Here is a 27,293-nt window from a genome sequence, read left to right on the forward strand (position 1 = left end):
AGTCACATACCTAGTGCAATACAGAAAGTGACTATGGTAGTCAGCATATGTATAAAAGTCATCACCAACAGAATGATCAAGGACAGCATGACTGTTTTGGTAATAGTTCAGGACACTCAAGATGGTACAGTTATTATTATATGGAGCCAAAGGTGCCAAGCAGATATCCTTCAGCTTCACAGTTTCATTCTTGTAATAAGCTTTTAAGTCTTGAATAGCATCCTGTAAATCAAGTACCTAAAAAAGACAGACATTGGTCTTAATTGGAAAGAAGGCTTAAGTTATAGAAATTTTCCATTTGCCATTGTGCAAACAAACATAGCAGGGCAAGCTTTGGGCACATAGAACATTGCTGAATTTGTAAAGCACAGACCAGATGGTCTTGAATGTTTCTACATTTTGAATACTAACAACTGCATGTGGAGACAGGGTATGAGGAGAGATTGGAAGAACAGTATTGAACAATCCTAGAACCTGCATGGATACAACAGATGCTCCTTCTGTGCTGTGTCAGAATCATTTCAGCATGGCTAGATTTTAAAAAATTTTAAACAAACTTGCGTGGTTCTCAAACACTCCCAAGATAGGTTCAACATGTATTGTAATAGAGGTAGCATCCCTCTATTCACCACCTGCAAATATTGCAACACTAGTCTTGGAAAGTTTAGAAATAAAAACAAAACCACAAGCCATTTTAGGAAAGAAATGGGGACTCTGAATACCTAGCCTAGAGAGTTGTCCAAGTTCAGTTATTCAGCCTGTTCAGTGTATTTTAGATTTCTTTACACAAATCTGTTGAGGGAATTCTGGAAAAATATAGTTGGAGATAAAAGGCAGATCAGCCACATTTGAAATAAACAGGTTGATGGAGCTCAGTTTACTTATGTCAATTGTATTCTCTCTACATAGAGAATGCCATCCCTTTTCAAACAGGAAATTCCTTAGATACTTTCAGATTAGTCTCAGTGATAAACTTGCATCCATCCTGGTTATCAACTCTTCATGGAGTTGAGTGGGATAAAAGCTATATCAAATACAAGCTGAGCTTCTCACTATCAAATTGCAGTTCCTTAACTTTGTGCACTAGGAAACAGCTGATTCTGAAGAACAAACCTGATGCAGGATGTCTTTGTCCAGTGGAGGGCCAAATGGCACATCTGCCCCAGATGGATAAGGAGAATAAATAGTCCAGGAACTATTTGGAGCTGTAATAATTAGCTGCTCTGTGCGGAAAAAGGGTCCAAAGTGGGTATCAAAATAATACTTTTCCTTGCGAGCTTGGCTGGATGGGGCAGACCAGATTTCAACTGGATCAGTAGTTATTTTCATGTATACCAAACCAGAGCTGCAGACTCCCACAGCAAAAATGGTCACCACAATAACTAGGAAAGGTTTTCTCACACAGAAGGACCCCCACTTTGTGAATAGATCACGCAGGAGAGCTTCAGATTTTGCACCAAGCTGTTCACAGCAAGAAATATCTGATGAGAGAACAGAATAGGTGGTGAGTCTAAGTACACCTGGACGCCCCTTTATTTGGGCAATGTTTAATTGAAGATCCAATAGAAGCAAGCTACTTAATCCATATGGTGTATAAAAATCATTTAGAGCTAGAATAATTGGTCAACTTCAATGTCTTCTAGCTTACAGATTGCAACCTATTTTCAACTATGAGTAACCTACCTAAATGATGCTTGTTAACCAAGTGATTTGCACTAGGATCACTGATTGGTGTATATTCTGTCACCATGTGACTTTTCCTGTAGGCATATTAATTGCAAGGTATTAGACAGTAAAGACTTTCAAACTTGAAATTACAGTAGGTTTAATGAAAAAATTGTTACCTGCAATAAGACATGCCAATAACTGCTCCCCCAAAGATAGACAGGAAGATCAGATAGGAGATCCACATTATAACAGCCATAGCATCTAAACCAAAAATGGTCCATGGGATAGGTAATGGTGGGGGAGCTGGTTTTGGGCCACAAACCAGTAAACAGTCTTGGCAACTGCATGCTGGAGAACCATCATCCAATGTCTCATTGCAGCCTTTGGTTTCATTATTCATGGGGATCATTCTTCCAATTGGATTATCTACCAAGGAGAAAAAAAAAAGATTTTCAGTACTACAATTACATCTGTCTATTGTAATAGACATCACTGTTTACAAAGCCAAAAGACAAAGACAGACAGTCTTGATAGTACTATTAATAAGCAACTAGATTTGGACAGTTGCAAAGCTCTACAATAAAGGGGGAATTGCTCTAGAATTATAGTGACTCATCCATTCTGCCACAGGCAAATCATGAGCAGGTGAACTGGTGTAAAATTCAATTAAAACAGATGGCTTTAATACCCTGTGAGCCAAACCATTCCTAAGCTAGTCTGAACAAGTGTAATGTTAACATTTGTTAGAATACAAGTGCTTTTAACTATTAGGTTATGCATCATATCTTCATGAAGCCTGGGAACTTCAACTGCACAGAAAACTTGACAATTAGCCATTATATCCTGGAAGACTATGATAAATGATTTAATGTAAATGCTAAAGACTTACCACTGAAAATAGGAACAATGTTGAAGGGAGTCTGTGCATTACTTGTACTACACATATATTGAATCCAGTTGGTCGCATTGCACTCTTCTACATCTTTTCCACAAAGCAGTCCCAGAGCTTTGTCATTACTGGATGGGGACTGAACATCCTTGCATGCATTATACATCGCTTAAAAAAAGAAAAGCCAATTCAGAAGCAGTAGTCAAATGTAGTTAAAGTGCAACATGAATGTTTGCAACTCAGTAATCAATCCTGTTGATGGGCATGTCCAGTGGGTTAAACAGGCCATTGCTAGTGAACAAAAATCCTACAGTGACTGGCTTCCAGTCTAGTATTTTTATCATGCAAGGAAGTTTAGAACATGCAAAAAACACATTTGATTTGAATGAAACACTACACTTCTAGAAGTTGTTCATGGTGGAATTTTGATTATTTCAATTTGAAAAAAGGTGCACCACAAAGTGATTGCTCAATGTTACTTATTTTCTCTGCATTTTCCTTAGTTGGTTTGAGGTTACAAGTTAAAGAACTGTAGTCAAGTCAGACTGCCATTTGAGTAGAGTTACTGTTTTGACCACATGCAGTCTTGTGCACTGCCTAAGGCAAGAAGTTCTCAGATTGGTTCCATGTTTTGGTGGTCTAAAACTTAGTTGGAGGAAGATATCCAACCAAAGAGGGAAAAAAAAAAAGTTACTCTGGCAAACATGTCAGTTTGAAGGAGTAATTTCACAACTGTAACCTTGAAATCAAGAATTTCACTACTAGTATGAAGCTTAAAGGGACAAAAAAAAAGTTTGTTAGTCCTAAATCAATGGTTTAGGAGTATTGATGATTAGGCTAACAATCAGAACAGAAATAGATGACAGCCTCATTGAGGCAGTGAGATCCACCTTATCAGCTTAGCACATTTATGTACTTCACTATGTTTCACTCCCTGCCCAAGGATTGAAAAAAAAAAAGTGTCTGGCTTAGAAATGCTTAAAGCCTGCTTCTACTGCAGGAGGTTTCCAAAGAATCACAATCCTCAATCTGTTACATTAAGTAATCATGGCATGTGAAGACAGTTCTGATACCCTCCCAAAAAGAGGAAGCTTGTTACATGAAAGCTTGTTTCTCACCATTTGCAAAGTGTGATCCAATGTAATATTCCACTTCTGTAATGCTGATTTTGTCCTGAACATATTTTTCAAATTTGGTGGCATTCAGAAATAGGCTCTGAGTAGGACTGCAGGTCAGTTCACAATAAAAGGTCATAAAATTGTGAAAACAGGATGGACATCTGCAAGTCAACAGGTTTTAGGCAGTCATGAGATTTTAAAGATTTTGTAAAAACAGTTCCACAATATTTATTCATCTCATTAAACTGGTCTATAAATTGCTTAGCCTTTATTCCCAAAGACCAAGCTGTTCAGATTGGAGCCTGTTACAAGTTGGTCATATTAAATGAAATGCATTAAATTAGGATATGTTTTGACTTCACATCCTGAAGATTTAACCTAATAGACTATATATAGTTTTGCTAGTTCAGGTGACCTCAAGCTGCCACAAAATCTGTCAGAATTCCAAAATTTCTTGTACCCATGGTATGAGATGCTTCTTAGCATCACTCCTGCCTGGTTTTAAAGGTTATCACCCTCATTCTGGTTCTCTCCAGACCATAGGGTCTTAAAAATTTACCTTCAGCTTTAAAAAACAGCATAAAGACAATACAATTCTGTTGATTATTAGTGGTAATAATCAACTTGTAATCTAGAACCCCAGGCTTTGGGGACATGGATTTGAATCCCATCATGGGATAGGAAATTTCACCCAATGAAAATCTGGAATTAAGTCTAATGACAGCTACTTAGATGACCCAAATGTTGATCTTCCTGAAAGGAAATCAGTAAAAAACTGCAATTGTTACTCAGTTAGGCCTACATTACTCAGATTCATAGTAATGTAGTGGACTTAGCTGGTCATTGCATCTCTAGTGATTGAATTTAACATTTGTAATAGTAACATTTAGACATGTGAACTGACAGGGGATAGTGGGTGTATGCCATATAGTAGGCAGTTCAAGATGCCTCATCTTCCCGAGTCATGGAGAGGAATGTGGATTTCTATTAGTGGTATCCACAAAGTGGCATGTATCCCAAGTGAGCTTCAAATTACTGAAGGGGAGCATATCCAGATTCTGGGTCAAGATTAGAGTGGTGCTGGGCAATCACAGGTCAGGCAGCATCCAAGGAACAGGGAAAAAACCTGACATTTCAGCAAAAGCCATCAGAATTCCTGATTTTCCTGCTTCTTGCATGCTGACTGACCTGCTGTGCTTTTCCAGCACCACTAATCTCCAGCATCTGGAGTCCTCACTTTTGCCATATACAGATTCTGGTTCAGTCAAGGTATATGGCAATCAGAGCAGGGGCTGCTGGGAATGCACATTTCCCTCTTAAAGACTACCTCATGAATAGATGGAGTGAAGGCTCAACAGGAGTGGATGCAGACAGGGATTGCTGGGCATGTTAATATTCAGCTGTGACTAAACCCAAGATACTAACAACATGTTTAGAGGATAGAGGCTAGAGCAGTTGCATGCTCTTGTAAGATGTAGGATAGAAGGTGATACTGGTGACACTGCTGACTTCACCTGCTCAAAGTGCAGGAACTGACTTCTCAAACCATTTTAGGGAATGGAGCTGGATAAACTGATTCATTCAGGAGGTTGAGTGATAGAGTTATAGGGAGGTAGTCACACCTCAGTTACAGGTGAAACAAAACAGCTGAGTAACTGTCAGAAGGAAAGGGAATAGGCAGATAATGGGTACTGCACGATGACTGTTCCTTCAAGTATATGGTTTTAGATGCGAGCAGAAAGGGACAGATGACCTACCAGGGAGAGCTAGTAGCCAGGTTTCAGTTACTGAGCCTGACTGTGGCTCAGAAGGGACGAATAGGAGGTGAAAGTGATAGGAGATTCAATGGTTGCAACGGAGACTCCCAGATGGTGTGTTACCTCCTGGGTGCCAGGGATGTCTCAAATAGAGTCTACTGGATTGGGGGGGGGGGGGAAGAAAGGGGAGGAGAGCAACCAGAAGTTGTCATTGGTACTGATATGTACCACAGTTGTGAAAGAGGGCGAGGACTTGAAGAGAAGAGAAATAGGGACTTGGGTTGGAAGCTGTAAAGCAGGATGAGAAGAGTAATGTCAGGATTGCTGCCAGTGCCACAGGCTAGTGAGGCTAGGAACAGACTGAGTGCAGCTGAATACATGGCTGCAGAGCTAGTGTAGTGTAGAGGGAGGGTTTCAGATATGTGGATCATTGGGATACTTTCCAGGGAAGGTGGGACCTGTGCAAGGGTGGTTTCACTGGAACTGGAAGGGCACCAATATCCTGGGCAGAATGTTTGCTGGAGTTCTTGGGTTGAAGTTAGATTGGCAGGGTGTGGGAATCTGAGCTATGGATCAGATGATCAAGTAGGTAGCAAATGGTCAGATGTGTGCAGAGTGGGAGGAGAAAGACTATAAGGGATGTTGCAGTCAGTGTGATGGGTTGAAGTGTGTTTATTTTAAACAATTTGTGTCAGGAATGACAACTTAATTTGAAGTACAATTCATGCTGTGATTTTGTGGTCATAAGACTTGGATATCACAGGGGCAGGAATGGTTGTATGTTCTAGGGTTTAGACGTCTCAAAGGATTGGGAGTGGAATTGCTAATCAGGGATAGTATCGTAACTGCAGAGGAGTTGTGGAGGGTTTATCTACAGAAAAAGTATGATCAAAGTCAGAAACAGGAAAGAAGCATTTAGTTTTCTAAAGACCCCAAAAGCAACAGGGACTTGGAGCAGATGGGAGGCAGATTTTGGACAGGTGCCAAAGGGTTGTCATCATGGATGAACTTCCTGAATGAAGTGATTGGAACCTCCTTAGTTCAAATGCAGCAGTTGATCAGATGTGTCCAGGAAGGGTTCCTGATTCAATGTAGACAGGCTGACAAAGGGCAGGCCATATTGGGTTTAGTGCTCAACAAGCCAGGCCAGGTATCTGATCTCAGTGGGAAAGCATTTCAGTGACAGTGATCAGAACTCAATGACTTTACCATATGCTGGACAGGGATAGCAGATGGTATGGAAAAGTTTAATTGGGGAGCAGGAATTACGTGCTATTAGACAGAAACTGGGGTGCCTAAATTGGAAACAGATTCTCAGGAAAATGCACAAAAGGTAAAGGGTATTTAGGGAGCACTTGCTGATAGTGGGATAAACTTGTCCAAAGGCTGGATGGGATGGCAAGTTGAAAGAACTGAGAGTCAAGGGATGTGGAACATCTATAGAGGTGCCTGGCCCATAAACAGGTGGATGGTAGATGGAAAGTATTCATCCAGGAGCTTGTGACCAGTGGTGTTCTGCAGGGATCTGTTCTGGGACCACGGTCATTTTTTTTTAAAAAAGTGGCTTAGATGGGGAAGTGGAAGGGTGAATTAAGTTTGCTGACAACATGGAGGTTGGTAGAGTTGTGGATAGTTGATTGCAGTGGAACATTGACAGAATGCAGAACTGAGCTGATAAGTGGCAGATGGAGTTCAAGCTGGAAAAGTGTGAAGTTTTCATTTGGGAAGGTCAAATTTGTGTAGAATACAGGATTAAAGGCAAGATTCTTGGCAGTGTAGAGGAACAGAGGGATCTTGGTCTACATCCATAGATCCCTCAAATGTTACTACTCAAGTAGTGTTAAGGCATAGGGTGTTGACTTTCATTAGCAGGGGTATTGAGATCAAGAGCTACAAGTTTAGGCTGCAACTCTAAAAAGCCCTGGTTAGACCACACTTCGAATATGGTGTCCAGTTCTGGTCATCAAATTATAGGAAGATGTGGAAACGAGAGGGTGCAGAGGAGATTTACCAGGATGTCTCCTGGACTAGACAGGATGACTCAAGGTTGAGGGAACTAGGGCTTCATTGGCGAAAAGGGGTGATTTGGTAGAGGTGCACAAGATGAGGCATAGATAGTGTGGATATCTAGAGACTTTCCCAGGGTGGAAGTAGTTATGAGGGATCATAGTTTTAAATGTAATGGAGGAAGGTTTAGGGGAGATGTCAGAGGTAGGTTCTTTAGTGGTGGGTGTGTGGAAGGAATGCACTGCCAGCAGTGCTAGTCAGATACATTAGGGACATTTAAGGGACTTAAATAGCAAAAAAAGTCTCATATCCCAAGGATGCTTCAGAAAAGGGAGCAACAAAATCTATGGTCCTTTAAAAGCAGCTACTTCTAGGATTGCACTTTAACACCCAAGGATTTCAATATTCTTTATGGCAGCACTCAAGGTTCAACTTTGAAAAGCCACAAAACTATATCAAGCAGTTTAAATTGTCATAGCTAAGTGTGCATCAAGAGGACAGTAGCTCCAGTAATCCAGGAGCCTGGACTATGTTAGAAAATTCAATCCTGAAAATGTGTTGCTGGAAAAGCGCAGGTCAGACAGCATCCAAGGAACAGGAGAATTGACGTTTTGGCCATAAGCCCTTCTTCAGGCTTATGCCTGAAATGTTGATTCTCCTGCTCCTTGAATGCTGCCTGACCTGCTGTGCTTTTCCAGCAACACATTTTCAGCTCTGATCGCCAGCATCTGCAGTCCTCACTTTCTCCTAGAAAATTCAATCCCCTATTAATAAAATGAGACTAGTGATTCTGAATTTATGAACTGATTATGCTTACCACTCAATGCAACTGAAGTTACTTGTGTTGCATACAGCTCCAGACCTATGCCAGCTATTCCATTCTTAATGGCCTTCAAAAGAATGTTCTAACAAGTCATTAAGTTGGAAGCAGCTTCCCAGATGTAATAGCCATGCAATGAATATTACCTTATCAAATGCTCACAATCAGATAAACCCTTTGAAATCAAGGAAGACTAACCAGAATCCACACTTGGCCTCTTTAATATAAAGACAGAAGGCAAGAATGGATACCTGGACAGGAACTGCAGTGGTAGTTGTACATTATCCTTAAGTGTTTGTAGTTGTTCAACATCACAGCAAAGACTAAGATTCCCATAGTGAAAACTGGGGCACAATTCCTGCAAAGAAAGGCAAAATTCACTTTAATGATCATACCAGCTTAAGAAGTTGAATAATTTTTAATATTGACAGTTCAAGGTTAGTGAACTAGTTAAACTAAACTGTTCCTAGCTGCTTTAATATATCAAAAATCTTCAAACATTGACAGCTCCTGTGCAATTTGTCTGGAGGAGGCAGGAAAAATACCACAGAAGGAAATTCAAGGGAGAACTGAGTGGCAAAAAAAAAAGCCAAACTTGAGCAGAGGAAGTGGCTAAAGCAACTAGCTAGAGATGCTGAAGGGAAGGACAGCACAGTGGCTCAGTTAGCAATGCTGCTTCAGTGCTAGTAATCAGACTCAATGCCATCTGTAGGAAACTGTAGAGTTTGCATGTACTTCCTGGTCTGCATGGAAGTCTGCCAGGTGCTCCAGTTTCTTCCCACAGTCCAAAGATTTGCAGGCTTGGTGAATTAACAATAGTAGGGGAGTTAGGAGTACAGAGTCATGGTGGTTTAGAGGAATGGCTTACAGAAAGTAAACTAGTTGGGCAAATTGGCCTGTTGGGGCTGAGTATTGTTACCTTTCAGAAACCAAAGCATCACCAAGAAGTTTACCCAGGTCAAATGAACATGGACACTTCAGTTAGGCAGACTGACTAATTGATCAACTGACTGATCATTTGCTTCAATGATGCATTGATAGTTCCTGGCAAGCTGGTATTTCAGTAGGCACATCAGCACTGGAAACAGCCAAGCATTTGGTTATATAGAGCCAGCTAGTGCAAACATTGCAAGTTAGAGATTAAGAATGCTGCTTCCCTCCCTAATTATAATCCTCCTTGGGAGGAGTGTAAAGTTAATTACAAACAGCCATCTGTTGAAACCATAAAGTGATAAAATATGATAAGGGAATGGACATTTAGTTTGTAGGTTCTCCACTGGCATAAAAGTCTGCCCATAAAATATGGAAGAATCTGGGAGGGAATTTATTGCAAACAAATTGAGCAAATCTGAGTTTATAATCATAGCTTACTTACATCAATTAAGTCATATCCTGCTTTTGGTAGTGCTTTTGGGGGGCCATTGTATTTACAATTATACCGCTTGTGTGTGACAGGATCTGTCCCACATTGTCCATACCATATGCAAGTTCCATCCTGTGCAAATATCTTGAAGAAAAAAAGTGTGGATTAATAAAATTGCAAGAAATAAACTGCAAGTTGTGAAAGATTTAATATTAGTGAAGTACACCAGTTCAAAGACAGCCCATACTAAATTTGAATTTGGAACCCCCCCGCCAATGTTTCCATACATTTAGCCCAGCCAGTTCTATCCATTGGTCAAGAGTCTACATAGGCTCCTTTACAAGGGAGGAGCCATTTTATCCAACCACTCAAGGTACATGCAATGATGGAGGACAACCCATTGTGGTCCACAATGTTAAACACTGTTGCAAAAGTCTGACATGACAACATTGTTCTTCTACTAATCACCTTAAAATGGAATTTGGGTGACTAACCCTTCAACCACTGAAAAAAAAAGGTTCTTAACACATTTCACTTTCTTGAAGTGAGCACTGACTTCTGCAATCTATTTGCATTTAATGACATTGTGCTCAACTAAATCAAATTCAGTTAAAGCTCTTGGAGTGACATATGCCATTAAATGGCTTTTGTCCATACGTTATTGTAGATTAAGAGCTCATTTAAAGATTTAGTGAATAGCAGCACAATTACCTTTGGCAGAAACAGGTAAGCCCAACAGATTTGTCAGATTGGCCACTGGGTCAATATGTAGCCCTCAATCTTAAAACATTTAGAGGGGAGAAAGAGGCATTGTAGCCAAATTTACAGACAGATAAAGTTAAGATAAGGGAGGATGCAAATGAGATGTGTTGAGGTGAGCAAAAATCTGACAGATGAAATAAGATTGGGAAAAGTGACACTCTTGCAGCATTCCAAGGTGCAGAAGAATTATGGGTGTTCTGGTGTCTGAAGGGCTTATGCCCAAAACATTAGTTCTCCTGCTCCTTGGATGCTGCCTGGCCTGGTGTGTTTTTTCAACACCACATTTTTCAACTCTGTTCTGGTGTCGGAGTTTAGTTAGGATGCATGTGCAACATGTAATCATATTCCCTTGATTACAAGGAATATTGAAGGATGACTCATGTATAATCATGAAGGCAACAAAATCTCAAATGCAGTATCACCTCAGTGAAGGAAATTGTAGAAGAGGTAAAGTCAGTTCAAGGACCACAGGACTCAAACTAGTGGTTGTTTAACCCAATGGTTAACACTTCAAGGGTTGAGGTTTAAACAAGAGACTTCATTGTGACTTGAGAGATGTTGTGCTGTTGATGTCACTGTATTACAAGCCAGTCATCCATCTCTTACAAAAAGAAGAAGATGTTGGACATGCTTGACTCATTTGCATTGAAGTTTGGTGACTAGACGGAATGTTAACTCCTGAACAATCAGGAAGTAGATGTGAAAAGGATATTCCTCCTGTGGAGGAATCCAGAACTAAAAAAAACTCTGTTTTTAAAGTTACGTCATCCTTTCAAAACAGGAGGATAGATGCTGAGGGTTCAGAGACTTCATCTTCTATGGATGAAGGCCTGGGCTATTGAATATTTAGGCCCAGTGGATACATTTTTTTTGGGCAGGGAAAGATGGAAATATGGTATTTGAAAGCTTGATCAGCCATGGTCTTAGTGAAGGAGACAGTAAGTTCTTAAAAAAAGACTAAGTGGCCTACTGCTATATTACATGTAGTAGGATCATGGAAATGGGTTTTCAACACTGCTGTCCCCAATCCATTAAAAGGGTTTGCTTTAAAGTTTACTTGGTCAGACCTGAAAGCCTCAGTCTGAGAAAATATTGTGAAGTGATAGAGAATCAGTCAAGTAGGAAGTTAGAGTTGAGAAAGGGTGATCGATTTATTCTGATAATCTGTTACTCAGAAGCAGGATGAAACTTGGTTCAGCAAGATCTGGTCATGTGCAGTCAAAGTGTCACACAGCCTATGTTAAATAGCATTGACTCCATGAATGTGTTGTGACTAAACCACAGTAACCAACTGTAAAAAAAGTTAACTTTGATGTACTAAACCAAATATCATCAGGATTGGATTTGTCCAGTGTTACCATTAGCTGGCATCATTACTTGTGGAAGTGAATTAATAGTAGACATTCAAGGTAGAGTGACAGGACTAGGTCAGCAAGAGGTAAGTGGAGGTTGTATAGAGCATAAATACACAAGTTAGAAGTCCTTTGTTGCAATACAAACAGGATTAGGAAAGTTGTTCACTGAAAAGTCTATTCTTCAGAGAAAGGAGGGAATAACAAATGCTGGAGGTTTTGTAGTCCATTTTTAAAATGGTCCAAAAATGGACAGAGGAGTTAGAAACTAAGCAGTTTAAAATAATTCTTTAACGTAAAAAGGTTGAGCATCACCAAGTTAATCAAGAACCCTCAACCCAAACAGAAATTCAAGCACAGTAGTTTGCTAAAACTACCTCAGCAGGTCAAACCTGAAGCTATTAAGCAAGTTTCAAAAAAGATAGATCCAGTAGACAAATTGTCAGTTGCTTACAATATTATCTTAATTTCTCCTTTGGCTTAGAGAAGATACATTTGCATGTTTCCAAGTTATTTTTGAAATTGAGTAAACCCATCCCCCAAAACAACTAGACACATTAGAAGTCCTCAACAGGAATGCCTACCTACAAGCAACTGAAATAGAAATGAATTATCACTCAAGAAACACTGCTTTCAACAGATCTTTGAATTTAGAAGCACTACCAAGTGTAGGGTGAGAGATTCTCGTCAGTAATATTTAAGACAGTCTCAAGTAACAAGCCAGTTCAATCTATTCCAATCCAGACCTGGGACAAAGCAACTTGACCGTGACTGAAATCTCAGTGTTTAGTGGTGGGACAAAGGAATGAATGAAAGATATTTCACCATCAAGATGTGTGAAAACTGTATACTGTCACCACAATCCAAAACCATTGTGGTACTATATAAAAATAAGTTACATAAAAAGTTCACCTATTTAAAGAAATGAGGTCTCAAGTACACCTTTAGTTTCTGTTTTAAGTCTCTGCAAGGTGTTCTCATTTGAGGGGTCTCACTCCAGGAACAGCTCACTGCTGTCACTGTGCAACAGTAAAGGGAATTGACAAATTGAAAAGATCAGTTACTAAATCTGGATTGCAGTCAATCCACATTTCCTCCAAAAGGAAAGTCCAAGCCACCAGCTCAACAGGTCAATCACTGGTTAAATCAACTTACTAGCCAAGAGAGACAAGTCTGACCTCAATTCAGCTTGCACTACAAGCTTGATTTCTTGCTAGTACTGACTCAAGACAAAGCCTCTATCACCAATAAGCCAAAGTACAATTCCTTCCATTTTTAAATATTAGATTGTTCAGTATGCTACAAGATTTATATATAAAGTTTATTCACTTTAGAATTCCTAATCCTAAAGCAAGTTTACCCATCACTCCAATGCCAATCTAGAGAATTAATAATACTAAAGTCTGAAATTTGAGATAGACACCCACAAAGTTTTAGGTAATGAAGAGAAGCAGGCAAGAAAGGAGTCAAGAACAAGGATTGCACCATGATTTTATTAAAAATAGCAGGCTCTAGGTTCATTTGGTCAACTGTTTCATTTGTGTTGTATGATTGTTAGAAGATGGGAACATTTGTTACTTCTCAGCAAGGGAAGCTAAGTCTGAAAATAGGAGGAATAATTCTTGTCCTGCAAGATTCATAAGTCCATTCAGCAAGACCAATGTCAAGAGAAAGCAGATATTCAAGATCCACCATATGGATAGACAGAGGAACTCAAATGGAAAAGCTTCCAAACTTTCCCGCTGAAGGGCTCCTGCCTGAAACATTGATTTTCCTGCTCCTCAGGTGCTGTTTGACCTGCTGTGCTTTTCCAGCATCACTAATCTGGACTGATCTCCAATCCTCACTTTCACCAGGTGAAGTGAACTGGCTATGCAAAGTTATCCATAGTTTTAGGTGGATTAGTCGGGGGTAAGAGAGTCTGGGTGGGTTACTCAGAGGGTCAGTGTGGACTTGTTGGGCCAAAGGGCCCGTTTCCAGTGAATCTAATCCAAATTGTCCATAGGTATTTATTTAGTGATGTGTAGGTTAGGTGCATTAGTCAAGGGTAAATGTAGGGTAGGGGAAGGATTCTGGGTGGGTTACTCAGAGGGTCAATGTGGACTTGTTGGGCTGAAGGGCCTGTTCCCACACTGTAGGGATTCTATATTAATGAAACTGGAGAACCTTTCCAAAATTCTTGCAGGTTCAAATCCAGAGTAGGCCAATCTAACTCCTGCCAACATTCAGGCAAGATGATTGGAGACATTAACTGCACTTCCCTGCTCAGCTTTACAACACGACCCCCTCAAATAAAAACCAAAGACAAACCTCATTCCCAGCCAGACCTCAACTGGTGAGGAAGAATTTCTTATGGGATCTTAGTCTGAGGAAAGGAAGTTCCCCTGTCATTCAAATAGATATCACCTCAGTTTTAAGGTTCTTCCATAAAGAATAATCCACCCTCAACAGTAAGTTCAGAGGGTTAGATAGGTTCTCAGTGTCCAGCTTTTTCCCTCAGATGGAAATGGCTAGCACAAAAGGGACAGCTTTAAATTTGGGGGTGGGCTGTTGACAGACATAGGACAGATGTCAGGTAATTTCTTTACTTAGTAGGGGGTGTAGAATGCACTTCTTACAGCACTGGTAGATGAACTCCATGGGATTTCAATTGTCATTTGATAGGCATATGACCAAGAATAGTGCAAGTTAGATGGGCTTCAGACTGGTTGGTACAACATCAAGGGCTGAAGGGCCTGTACTGCCCTGTAATATGCTATTCTAGATGTGATCATACTACCCAGTAAAAGATTTCTGCCCATCCCCCTGCATTGATATCTTTTAATTAGTCATTAAAAATGAGCACTGGTTGGGCCAGCATGTTCCTCTTTTTCCAGACAATAGGAAAAAAGGGTGAACTACCTTCTTGAAGCACTACAGTGCAGATAGTGTAGGAGACCCATAATACCATTAGGAAGGGATTGCTGAAGAAACTCAGCAGGTCTGGTAACATGTGTTTTTCATCAGATGCTATGAACCAGGCCAGACCCCCCCCAAAATATTTTGAGTCAGACCCTTTGGTCCAACCCATCCATACTAGTTATTCCAACTAATCTAGTCAGACCTGCCAGCAGCCAACCCATATCCCTCCAAACCCTTCCTATTCATATAGGCATCAAAATGCCTTTTAAAGGTTTAATTGTACCAGCCTCCACCATGTCCTCTGGCAGCTCATTTCATACACTTACCACCCTCTGAAAATGTTGCCCCGTAGGTCTTTTATACCTTTCCCCTCACCCTAAACCCTCTAGTTCTGGACTCCAACCCCAGGGAAGAGAATTTATCCTATCCATGCTCCTCAATTTTGTAAGCCTGTATAAAGGTCACCCCTCAGCCTCTGACACTCCAGGGGGAAAAAAACAGCCCCAGCCTGTTCAGCCTCTCCCTATAGCTCAAATTCTCCAACCCTGGCAACATCCTTGTAAATCTTTTCTGAACCATTTCTAGTTTCACAACATCTTTCCGATAGGAAGGAGACCAGAATTGCACACAGTATTCCAACAGTGGCCTAACCAATGTCCTGTACAGCCACAACGACCTCCCAACTCCCAAACTCAATGCTCTGACCAATAAAAAGAGCATCCTGGACTCCAACTCTTTAAGGCAGATGTGAATTGGATAATCCAAGGACACAGCTGGTCAAGCCACTCTGCTTTAAGTGGGCAGCAGTGGTTAGCACTGCAGCCTCATAGCACCGGAGACCAGGGTTCGATTCCCACCTCAGGCGACTAATTGGAGTTTGCACATTATCCCAGTGTCTGCGTGGGTTTCCTCTGGGTGCTTCGCTTTCTTCCCACAGTCCAAAAATGTGCAGGTTAGGTGAATTGGCTATTATCCAGTGTTAGATGAAGGGGTAAGTGTAGGGAATGGGTCTGGGTGGGTTGCGCTTCGGTGTGGACTTGTTGGGCCGAAGGGCCTGTTTCCACACTAAGTAATCTAAAGTATATTTATAGCTATTTGAAACAAAGAATTTAGAACTTATTTATTGGAAAACCCAACCAACTAAATGCAGTAACTTAAGGAGCATTCCAATTTTTGGAACATTCCATAAATACACCTTGGCAAAAGGTAATTCAAAAAGAAGTTCTTACAAGCAGAAGGAAAGAACTTCAAAAGAGTACTGACTGGCTCTGAAATCCATCCATTGGATGTCAGAACTTTCTCTGCACTAGAGATTTTGGCACCTCTGCCTTTGCAACCTCTTGAACAAGCCCAAGGACAAAACCTTGTTTAAAAAAAGAGTAGTGTTTGGATTTACAATGTCTGAAGAATTACAAAACTGGTAATGTTAACTGCTTTTCTCCCCATAGATGCAGTCAGACCCAATGCATGCATTTCTCCACCGGGTCACATGTTTCAGATTTACACTAACTATAGACATTGGGCATAGTGAATCATGCCCTGAAAAACCGAGAGATACAAGCCAAAAAACAATTGTAAATACATGCCGAAGTTCGCAGGTATAATCAACCAGCGAGGGGGGTTTAAAGTAATCTCCTTCCATAAGTAGGACTACAAAGAGATGGTCAGTGCTACCTTCCAGAAAGACCTGTTATAGAAAGCTTCACTGTCTGCAGATGGCCCTATTGTGACAGAGCACATGTCACGAGGTTAGTTCATACGCAGGCGCAGTGACTTCCGATCTGACCGGGTGAGGGGGCAGGTCATGTGCATATGAGCCATGGGGGCCAGGCGATCCCAACAAGGGGGGGCGGGGGGTTGACAGCAGCCACGGGGGATATCAAGTTGGGATCCAATAACCGGGTGGGCAAAGACACCCCTCTCTTGTCGAAAATCTGTATCGATCCTTCTACTTAAAAAAGGACCTGGTAACCGTAGTGGGGGAAGAGTCAGCTTGCTCACCAGGGAGGGGACGGCATCGGGTAGGGAAGAGTGGTTTATTCTCACTTAAAAGTATAAACAATTAACCAACTACACCCAGAACACCTCTGAACAGGAGATGCACCAAATAGTCTCCCCATAAACTCTCCAATAAAGGGGCCGGTTAATTTACATTCCAACGTTAGCATCACAACCCCGCTTCACCGGTTGCGATAAGCCAACCACAGTTGCAGCCTCTAAAACTTCCCCTTCAGACACAGGGGTTTACCGCTGCTCCAACACCGGTAATAGATCAGTCTTCACTCGCGGCGAGGTGCACGCCGCCCGAGCAGTCCGTCCACCCGCGCGCGCGCCCAGCAGCCGTTAGAGATTTGAACGCGGCTCGCGCTACTCACCGAAGGTTCCGGAAGGATCAGGACCAGCAGCGCGACGGCGGCGACGACGCCGCACGAACTGCTCATGGCGACCGCTTCGGCTAAAAGACAGGACACACCGGAAACACCAACACTTGTACAACCAAGCTCGAGCGAGCTCCTCTCCTTATATTCAATTCGACCCCGCCCAGAGACGGGGCATTTACGACGCCCACCTCTACGTTCGCCGCTCGAACCAGTCTAATCCATAACTCCTCCCCCATCAATTAACTCGGTCAGAAACTCCACTGAAGAGAGATTTTCAATTGAAGCCGCAAAGACAATCTTCCTTTGGCGAAGTCCGACATCAGCGACTTCACCGCAAAAACGTTGGCGGAAGCTTTCAGTGCAGTGCTGAGGGAGCGCCGCACTGTCGGAGGGTCAGTGCTGAGGGAGCGCCGCACTGTCGGAGGGTCAGTGCTGAGGGAGCGCCGCACTGTCGGAGGGTCAGTGCTGAGGGAGCGCCGCACTGTCGGAGGGTCAGTGCTGAGGGAGCGCCGCACTGTCGGAGGGTCAGTACTGAGGGAGTGCCGCACTGTCGGAGGGTCAGTACTGGGGGAGTGCCGCACTGTCGGAGGGTCAGTACTGAGGGAGAGCCGCACTGTCGGAGGGTCAGTACTGAGGGAGTGCCGCACTGTCGGAGGGTCAGTGCTGAGGGAGTGCCGCACTGTCGGAGGGTCAGTGCTGAGAGAGTGGGCACTGTCGGAGGGTCAGTGCTGAGGGAGCCCCGCACTGTCGGAGGGTCAGTGCTGAGGGAGCGCCGCACTGTCGGAGGGTCAGTGCTGAGGGAGCCCCGCACTGTCGGAGGGTCAGTACTGAGGGAGCGCCGCACTGTCGGAGGGTCAGTGCTGAGGGAGAGCCGCACTGTCGGAGGGTCAGTGCTGAGGGAGCGCCGCACTGTCGGAGGGTCAGTACTGGGGGAGCCCCGCACTGTCGGAGGGTCAGTACTGAGGGAGCGCCGCACTGTCGGAGGGTCAGTGCTGAGGGAGCGCCGCACTGTCGGAGGGTCAGTGCTGAGGGAGCGCCGCACTGTCGGAGGGTCAGTGCTGAGGGAGCCCCGCACTGTCGGAGGGTCAGTGCTGAGGGAGCGCCGCACTGTCGGAGGGTCAGTGCTGAGGGAGCGCCGCACTGTCGGAGGGTCAGTGCTGAGGGAGCGCCGCACTGTCGGAGGGTCAGTGCTGAGGGAGCGCCGCACTGTCGGAGTGTCAGTACTGAGGGAGCGCCGCACTGTCGGAGGGTCAGTACTGAGGGAGCGCCGCACTGTCGGAGGGTCAGTACTGAGGGAGTGCCGCACTGTCGGAGGGTCAGTACTGGGGGAGCCCCGCACTGTCGGAGGGTCAGTACTGAGGGAGCGCCGCACTGTCGGAGGGTCAGTGCTGAGAGAGCGGGCACTGTCGGAGGGTCAGTACTGAGGGAGTGCCGCACTGTCGGAGGGTCAGTACTGAGGGAGTGCCGCACTGTCGGAGGGTCAGTACTGAGGGAGTGCCGCACTGTCGGAGGGTCAGTGCTGAGGGAGTGCCGCACTGTCGGAGGGTCAGTGCTGAGGGAGTGCCGCACTGTCGGAGGGTCAGTGCTGAGGGAGTGCCGCACTGTCGGAGGGTCAGTGCTGAGAGAGCGGGCACTGTCGGAGGGTCAGTGCTGAGGGAGCCCCGCACTGTCGGAGGGTCAGTACTGAGGGAGCCCCGCACTGTCGGAGGGTCAGTACTGAGGGAGCCCCGCACTGTCGGAGGGTCAGTGCTGAGGGAGCGCCGCACTGTCGGAGGGTCAGTGCTGAGGGAGTGCCGCACTGTCGGAGGGTCAGTGCTGAGGGAGTGCCGCACTGTCGGAGGGTCAGTACTGAGGGAGCGCCGCACTGTCGGAGGGTCAGTGCTGAGGGAGCCCCGCACTGTCGGAGGGTCAGTGCTGAGGGAGCCCCGCACTGTCGGAGGGTCAGTACTGAGGGAGTGCCGCACTGTCGGAGGGTCAGTACTGAGGGAGAGCCGCACTGTCGGAGGGTCAGTACTGAGGGAGCGCTGCACTGTCAGAGGGTCAGTGTTGAGAGAGTGGGCACTGTCGGAGGGTCAGTGCTGAGGGAGCGGGCACTGTCGGAGGGTCAGTGCTGAGGGAGCGGGCACTGTCGGAGGGTCAGTGCTGAGGGAGCGCCGCACTGTCTGTTGGAGGGTCAGTTTATTGAATCTGTAGCCTCTAAATTATTTAAGCGGAAAATGAGTGCTGTTGGAACAGCAGGCCTAGGACAGAAATGTTAGTGTAAGAGAATGAATAATACTGAAGCCGAAACTAATTTATGGATACCTTAGGGTCGGCTTTTGTCAATTTGTGCTTAAACTGTCTAGATTAACATAAGTGGGAACACCATTAATGGAAAACTTTTGTCTAGATGAAGCAAACAGGATTTGTGTGCACTAAAACCAAATAAAGAACTGCAGATACTAGAAATCTGAAACAAGAACACAATTTTAGCTGGAGAGACATCACAAACTCGGTAGACTCTGTGGAGAGACAGCAGCGTTAACGTATCAAGTGCAGTGACCTTCTTTAGGTGTGTTTGTGCTATTTGCAGTCATTTTGAAGCTGTTTAGACAATGTAACATAATATTTGAAACCACAGATCTGGCAGCATCTATGACAAGAGAAATAGGACGAACATTTAGAGTTCAGAGAGCTGCTGTTTGAAGATCATGCTCAACATTGAGACACTAATTTCTTAAAATCGGCTTTAATGAGAAACATATAGTTTGTTTGCCTAACACCAGACTCCCAAAGCAGCTGCTGTACTCAGAACCTAGCCGCAGCATGAGATTTTTAAGAGGAAAGCAGTAGGACTTTAGGGGATGTCTCCAAAGCATTTCTGAAGAAGTCAAACATCATCGGCTCATGGGAGATCTTGATGTGTAACCAGTCAAAATGGGGAAGGTGAATTTGGGAAGGCATTGATCACACCAAGAAACTTTTTATTGGGGGTATGCAAAGGCAAAGTCCAGATGTCCAAGACAGCACACAGACCTGCAAACAGTTTATCTATCAAACCCCCAATCTGAGAAACCGGCAATTATAGGATAATTAGCTTCGATCTGTTGTTAGTAAAATGCTACAATCTACCGGTATTAGAGTCCTAGAGATGTACAGCATGGAAACAGACCCTTCAGTTCAACTCGTCCATGCCAACCGGATATCCCAATCTAATCTAGTCCCACCTGCCAGCACCCAGCCCATATGCCTCCAAACCCCTCCTGTTCATATACCCATCCAGGTGCCTTTTAAATGTTGTAATTGTACCAGCCTCCACCACTTCCTCTGGCAGCTCATTCCACACACTTACCATCCTCTGCGTGAAAATGTTGCCCCTTAGGTCTATACATGAATTCAAACAGCAAAGGCAGTAACTGCGCAGGTTCACTGTGGTGTCAATTTCTTTCTCTTTCTCTCTCCTACACTGACCTCACCATGCGCTTTCTTTGTCTGTACCTCTCCCTTTTAAAAGGGCTGTTGTTTTGACTTTTTTTTGTCTAAAACTCCAAAATAATGCAACAGCATATAAAACAGTAATTTCTGCTCCTGGAATTCTTAAGGAAGAAATAGCAGGATATTTACAAAAGCTTAATGCAGTCAAAGAGAGTCAACGTGGTTTTGCTAAGGGGAAATCATGTTTGACAAATTTGCTAGAGTTTTTTGAGAATGTAACAATCAGAGTTATTATAGGGGAACTGGTAGATGTATTTTCTATGAAGGATTTGATGTGATGCCACATAACAGGTTATTGCTGAAGATAGTAGCTCACAATATTTAGGATAGCATATTTGTTCAGATGGAGGATTGTTGAATACATCAAAGATAGATTCAGAGCTAATGGGTCTTTTTCAGGTTGGAAATAGGTACAGTCCGAGGGCCAAAAATGTATACTAATTAGTAATTAATGTATTTATCGAGTTGAGAAGGGTCAGATGTAATGTATCTTGATGTGCTGACAATTCAAAAGCAGATGGGAGGGCACATTATAATGAGGACATAAGGAATCTGCAGGAGGCTATGATAGATTGATTGAATAGACACAAACCTGGCAGATGGAGTTTAATGTAGAAAATTGTGGGGTTATGCATTTGGTTAGAAAGAATCAAAAGGCAGAATATTATTGAAATGGTAAGAGTGACTCCATAAAAGTTCAGTGCAGGGTGATCTGAGTGTTTTTGTTTATGAAATGAAAAAGATAGTAAGCAGGTGCAGTAAGTAATTAGAAGGCAGCCGTGAAAACTTGGCTTTTATTGTTCAGGGTTTAGAAATAGGGAAGTCATGTTGTGATTATATGGGTGTTGTTGAGGTCACACCTGTAATACCATGTACAATTTTGATCCCAGTGTTTAAGAAGGGATGCAAAGGCGTTGGAGAAATAGAGTCATAGAATTATGCAGCACGGAAACAACTCTTCGGTCCGACTTGTCCATGCTGATCAGATTTCCTAAACTAAACTAGTCCCACTTGCCTACATTTGGCACATATCCCTCTAAACCTTTACTATCCATGTATCTATCCAAATGTCTTCTAAATGTTCTAACTGTATCTATATCTACCATTTCCTCTGACAGTTCATTCCACATATGTGGGAAAAAGTTGCTCCTCAGGTCCCTTTTAAATCTTTCTCCTGTTCCCTTAAAAATATACCCTCACTCTAGGGAAAAGACCTTTGGCAGATCAAAAGATTTTTTTTAACATTAGATTACCTACAGTGTGGAAACAGGCCCTTCGGCTTAACAAATCCACACCGACTCTCCGAAGAGTAACCTACCCAGACCCATTTCCCTCTGACTAATGCACCTAACACAATGGGCAATGTCGCTTGGCCAATTCACCTAACCTGCACATCTTTGGACTGTGGGAGGAAACAGGAGCACCTGGAAGAAACCCACGCAGATACAGGAAGAATGTGCAAACTCCACACAGACAGTCGCCCGAGGCTAGAATCGAACCTGGGTTCCTGGCACTGTGAGACAGCAGTGCTAACCTCTGAGCCACTGTGCCGCCCCTATTTTATAAACAGATCCCTGAGACAAAGGGGTTGACCTTCAAGGACAGCTAAATACGTTAGGTCATCATTCATTAGAATTTATAAGAATGTGTGTCATTTAAATATACAAGATTCTGAGACAGTTTAATAGAGTAAATGTTGAGAAGATGTTTCTACTGGTGGGAAATCTCGATCTAGGGACATAATTTCAGACTGAAGGGACACTCATTTAAAACTGAATGCAAAGGAATTTCTTCTCCCATAGTGTAATAAAATCTTCTATCCCAGAGAGCTGTGGAGGCGAGATCGCTGAAAGTATTTAAAGTCAAAGTAGATACAATTTTGAAGTATCAAGGAGTTGAGGGCTATTTGAGTTGGTACAAAAGAGGTGTTCAGGCCTAGGGTAGTAAACCATGATCTTCTGAATGTTGGGCAAGCTAGAGGGGCAGAATGATCTATTCCTGCTCCTATTTATCCTGTTCTTATTAATCTGTGCCCTGCAGCAGAGTCTGTAGATGTTCATTATATTCTGAAATGGATGATGTCCATCAAACCCCATTGGAAGCAAGCCATCGTCAATTCTGAGGGACTGCCTAAAAAGGAAAGAAGTCTGAGTCAGTTATACTTTTGATACTATGATGTACTGCATTATCTCATGAATGAAATGATGGCCCAGATCTTCCAGCCTCTAGATCATTCCCCTGAAGGTGTACATTGAGCGCTTTAGAAAATCTGATACTGATGACGTGAGAAATGCCCTAGAGTTTTAAGCTTGTGATGGAACCATCTGAAAAGGACTCTTGTCTATTGAATTAGAATTATTGGCGTTGGAAGGTTCTGACTCACTTAACCTGGCTAACTCTTTCAACCTCTCGACATACACACACTCACTCTCTCTCTCTTTCTCTCCCATTACGAGATTAATCTCTCTCTCTCCATTACCAGACTAATCCACCAGGTGTAGATTAGAGTGGTGCTGGAAAAGCACAGCAGGTCAGGCAGCATCCGAGGAGCAGGAAAACCGATGTTTCGGGCAAAAGCCCTTCAACCCCACCGCCCTGTGCCCAACATTTCAACTCCCCCTCCCACTCTGCCGAGGACATGCAGGTCCTGGGCCTCCTCCACCACTGCTCCCTCACCACCCAACGCCTGGAGGAAGAACTCCTCATCTTCCACCTCAGAACACTTCAACCCCAAGGCATCAATGTGGACTTCACCAGTTTCCTCATTTCCCCTTCCCCAGCTCACCCCATTTCCAACCTTCCAGCTCAGCACCATCTCCATGACCTGTCCTACCTGCCTATCTTCCTTTCCACATATCCACTCCACTCTCCTCTCTGACCTATCACCTTCATCCCCACCGCCATTCACCCATTGTACTCTTTGCAACCTTCCCCCACCCTCCTCTCTGACCTATCACCTCCATCCCCACCCCCATTCACCTATTGTACTCTATGCTACTCTCTCCCCACCCCCACCCTCCTCTCATTTATCTCTCCACTCTGCAGGCACCCTGCCTCTATTCCTGATGAAGGTTTTTTGCCCGAAATGTCGATTTTCCTGCTCCTCGGTTGCTGCCTGACCTGCTGTGCTTTTCCAGTACCACTCTAATCTAGACTCTGGTTTCCAGCATCTGCAGTACTTGTTTTTACCTAATCCCCCCCAGGTTCCCACTCACTGCACCCCAACTGATCACGCTCCTTGTGCAACTACCCTCCACCTATCAAATACCTTATCTGCTCATCTAACACTTTGCCACCCAACTTCCTCCACCATTCACTTACTTGCTACCATGCCTCTCACTAATCCACCTGCCATATTGGCACAACTTTGAGATGTTCTGCACTGCTGCCTCCAATGATACCCTAGCTTGATGAGTTCTGCAGGATTGTTCATTACAAGATACACCACATTAGATCACAGGGAAGCATACGTAACTTATTTGTCTCATCTGAGATAAAAATGGGAATTACAACCCAGATCGGAAGAATTGAGCCATTAAATAAAAGCTCCACCCATCTGTCCCAGTAGATGCCAAACACCTTGTGTTGCTGTTTTGGGACGAAAACGCATTTGGTTATTTGGCTAATATTGCTGTCTTAATCATAAAATTCAAACCAAGAACCTTATTAACCATCTATTTTCTCTTTACTATGATGGGAGGTATATGGCTCCCATCTTTATCTTTATAAAAACAATAATTCATTGGGGTTTCAAATAAGAGTTATTCTGGACTTGAAATGTTAACTTTGTTACTCTTCACAGGTGTTGCTAGACCTAATGAATTTTTCTAGCACTTTCTGTTTTTATTAACTCATTGGGATAGTTCTCTTTGTGCATAAGTGTAAATTGAGTGACAATGAAAGAGCAGCCCTATCTACATCAATTAGAAATAAAGATTGACAGGTCAAGATCTACCACAACCCATGTAAAGTTATCTTGGAACTTCTTTGAAAGCCATTTCAATGTCATCTAAATGCAATTTTCCCTTCATCATTTAGCAAAGAAGTTATTGTTCCATTCTTTTTTTTATCTCCCATATCTTCTTCTTTGAAAGATACTCTCAGAACAATATCATGCTGGGTATGACTTCCTGAATAATTTTGCCAATCTTGGAAACTAGTTTTCTTATTAGATTAGATTGCTTACAGTGTGGAAACAGGCCCTTCAGCCCAACAAGTCCACACCAACCCTCTGAAGAGCAACCCACCCAGACCCATTCCCTTACATCTAACATTATGTGCAATTTAACACGGCCAATTCACCTAACCTGCACATTTTTGGACTGTGAGAGGAAACCAGACCACCCGGAGGAAACCCACGCTGACACGGAGAATGTGCAAACTCCACACAGTCAGTCGCCTGAGGCAGGAATTGAACCCTGCATCTCTGCCACTGTATCACTGTGCCGCCCGATATGTCCGTACATATAAAGGTTGTCTCCTTTCCAACTGATGAATCTCCAAACAGCTAATATAGTGCATATTCCACTGTTACTAGGACAAAGTATATTGAGATCTTTCTCTGTTACAAATACTACATATTTCGTTCTAAGTTGTTGCAATCTTTGCACCTTCAGTAATCCTGTTGAAAGTGACATCCCCATCACAAGGACTTGAGCTGAACTTAATAAAATAATTGTGCAGACTAAATTCAACAGCACTCTTTCCCACACAAATTTACCTCCCATCATAATAAAAATCAGCTGTTTCCTGTATCCCACTGGATTCCACAGTTATTATAAAGTCATAGAGATATACAGCACAGAAACAGACCCTTTGGTTTAACTTGTCCATGCTGACTAGATATCCTAAATTAATCTGGTCCCATTTGCCAGCACTTGGCCCACATACCTCTTAAACCCTTCCTACTCATACCCATCCAGATGCTTTTTAAATGTTGTAATTGTACCAGCATCCACCACTTCCTCTGGCAGTTCATTCCAAAAACTCACCACCCTTTGCATGTAAAAGTTTGTCCCTTAGGTCCCTTTTAAATCTTTCCCCTCTCACCCTAAACCTATGTCCTCTAGTTCTGGACTCCCCCCCGCCCCCCACAGGAAAAGACTTTGTCTATTTATCCTTTCCAAGCCCCTTGTGATTTTATAAATCTCTATAAGGTCACTCCTCAGCCTCTGACTCTCCAGGAAAAACAGTCCCAGTCTATCCTGCCTTTCCATATAGCTTAACCCTCCAACCCTGGGAACATCCTTGTAAATCTTTTCTGAACCCTTTCAAGTTTCACAACATCCTTCCAATAGGAAGGAGCCCAGAATTGCACAAAATATTCCAAAAGTGGCCTAAGTAATGTCCTGTATAGCTGCAACATGACCTCCCAACTCCTATAGTCAATGCTCAACATAAAGGAAAGCATACCAAATGCCGCCTTCAGTATACTATCTACCTGTGACTACCTGTGGTGTAGGCTGCCCAAGTGGAAAATGAGGTGCTGTTCTTACAGCTCCAACTCTCTACATTGGGAAAAGAAGCATAAACTGGATGATTGCTTCACATTCTGTCCGCAAAAAAGACCCTGAGCTTTCAGTTGCCTGCCACTTCAACACATTACTGTATTCCCTAGACAATCCTCTGTGAAGCTCTGCACAAAGTTCAACAATTGTAGGGCTTGAGGCACTTTCTCCAATGTCCTTACCTGAACCCCCCACATACTAAGCCTTGCTCTCACATGGTCTGCTATTACATGCCACCCATTGTTAGCCATGAATAATACCTGTTAGCAGCTACTCATTCTACTCGGTTGACCGTTATCCACTCCATTGTCTCTCTCTCTCTCTTTGGGCTTAACTCCACTTATCGTTTACTTCTTAGCCCACCCCCCAACCCTATCTTCTGTATTAAAAACAACTTTTTCCTAGCGACCATCAGTTCTGAAGAAGGGTCACTGGACCCAAAACATTAACTTTCATTTTACTGCTCCTCGGATGCTGCCTGAACTGCTGTGCTCTTCCAGCACCACTAATCCAAAACATTAACTCTGACTTCTCTCCACAGATGCTGTTAGACCTGCTAGCTTTTTCCAGCAATTTCTGTTTTTGTGTCTGATTTCCAGCATATGCAGTTCTTCTGGTTTTTTAACATGAGCAAAGTGAAAGTTTCTTTGTGAGGAACTAATTAAACCCCCACAATTGGTTCAGAATAGGTTCTCTCCATCTGCCTCTTGACCCAAGCAGGGCAAAGTAACTTCATGATTAATAAAAAAAAGATAGAAATACTCAACAGCATTTCTAAAGAGACACAAACACAGAATGCTGGAGAAACTCAGGAGGTCTGGCAGCATCTGTGGAGGGAAAAATTGAGTTAACATTTCGAGTCTGGTGTAACTCAGGATGGCATGGTGGCTCAGTAATTAGCACTGCTGCCTTACAGTGCCAGAGACCCAGGTTTGATTCTAGCCTTGGGTGACTATGCAAACTCCACACAGACATTGTCCCTGGTCTGTGTGGGTTTCTTCCCACAGTCCAACAATGCTAGATTACATTAGATGATTAGATTTCCTACAGTGTGGAAACAGGCCCTTTGGCCCAACAAGTCCACACTGACCCTCTAAAGTGTAACCCACCCAGGCCCATTTCCCTCTGACTAATGCACCTAACACTATGGGCAATTTAGAATGGCCAATTCACCTGACCTGCACATCTTTGGACTGTGGGAGGAAACTGGAGCACCCAGAGGAAACCCACGCAGACACTGGGAGAATGTGCAACTCCACACAGTCACCCAAGGCTGGAATCGAACCTGAGTCCC

General features: G+C 43.4%; 1 protein-coding gene across 1 annotated transcript in view; it reads right to left on the reverse strand.

Moving 5' to 3' along the window:
- npc1 (Niemann-Pick disease, type C1) overlaps positions 1-17,235 on the reverse strand; it is a 36,103-nt gene extending 18,868 nt beyond the window's left edge. The window contains exons 1-9 of the mRNA XM_072569665.1: positions 17,013-17,235; positions 9,635-9,766; positions 8,511-8,617; positions 3,676-3,836; positions 2,558-2,725; positions 1,845-2,094; positions 1,684-1,760; positions 1,114-1,481; positions 11-237 (exon numbers count right to left, since the gene is read on the reverse strand). Coding sequence (XP_072425766.1) covers positions 11-237; positions 1,114-1,481; positions 1,684-1,760; positions 1,845-2,094; positions 2,558-2,725; positions 3,676-3,836; positions 8,511-8,617; positions 9,635-9,766; positions 17,013-17,078 — 1,556 coding nt within the window. The 5' untranslated portion in view covers positions 17,079-17,235. The remainder of the gene's footprint in view (positions 1-10; positions 238-1,113; positions 1,482-1,683; positions 1,761-1,844; positions 2,095-2,557; positions 2,726-3,675; positions 3,837-8,510; positions 8,618-9,634; positions 9,767-17,012) is intronic.
- Positions 17,236-27,293: the final 10,058 nt, after the last annotated feature.

The sequence above is a fragment of the Chiloscyllium punctatum genome, chromosome 5 (assembly GCF_047496795.1).
Source record: "Chiloscyllium punctatum isolate Juve2018m chromosome 5, sChiPun1.3, whole genome shotgun sequence".
Lineage (NCBI taxonomy): Eukaryota > Metazoa > Chordata > Chondrichthyes > Orectolobiformes > Hemiscylliidae > Chiloscyllium > Chiloscyllium punctatum.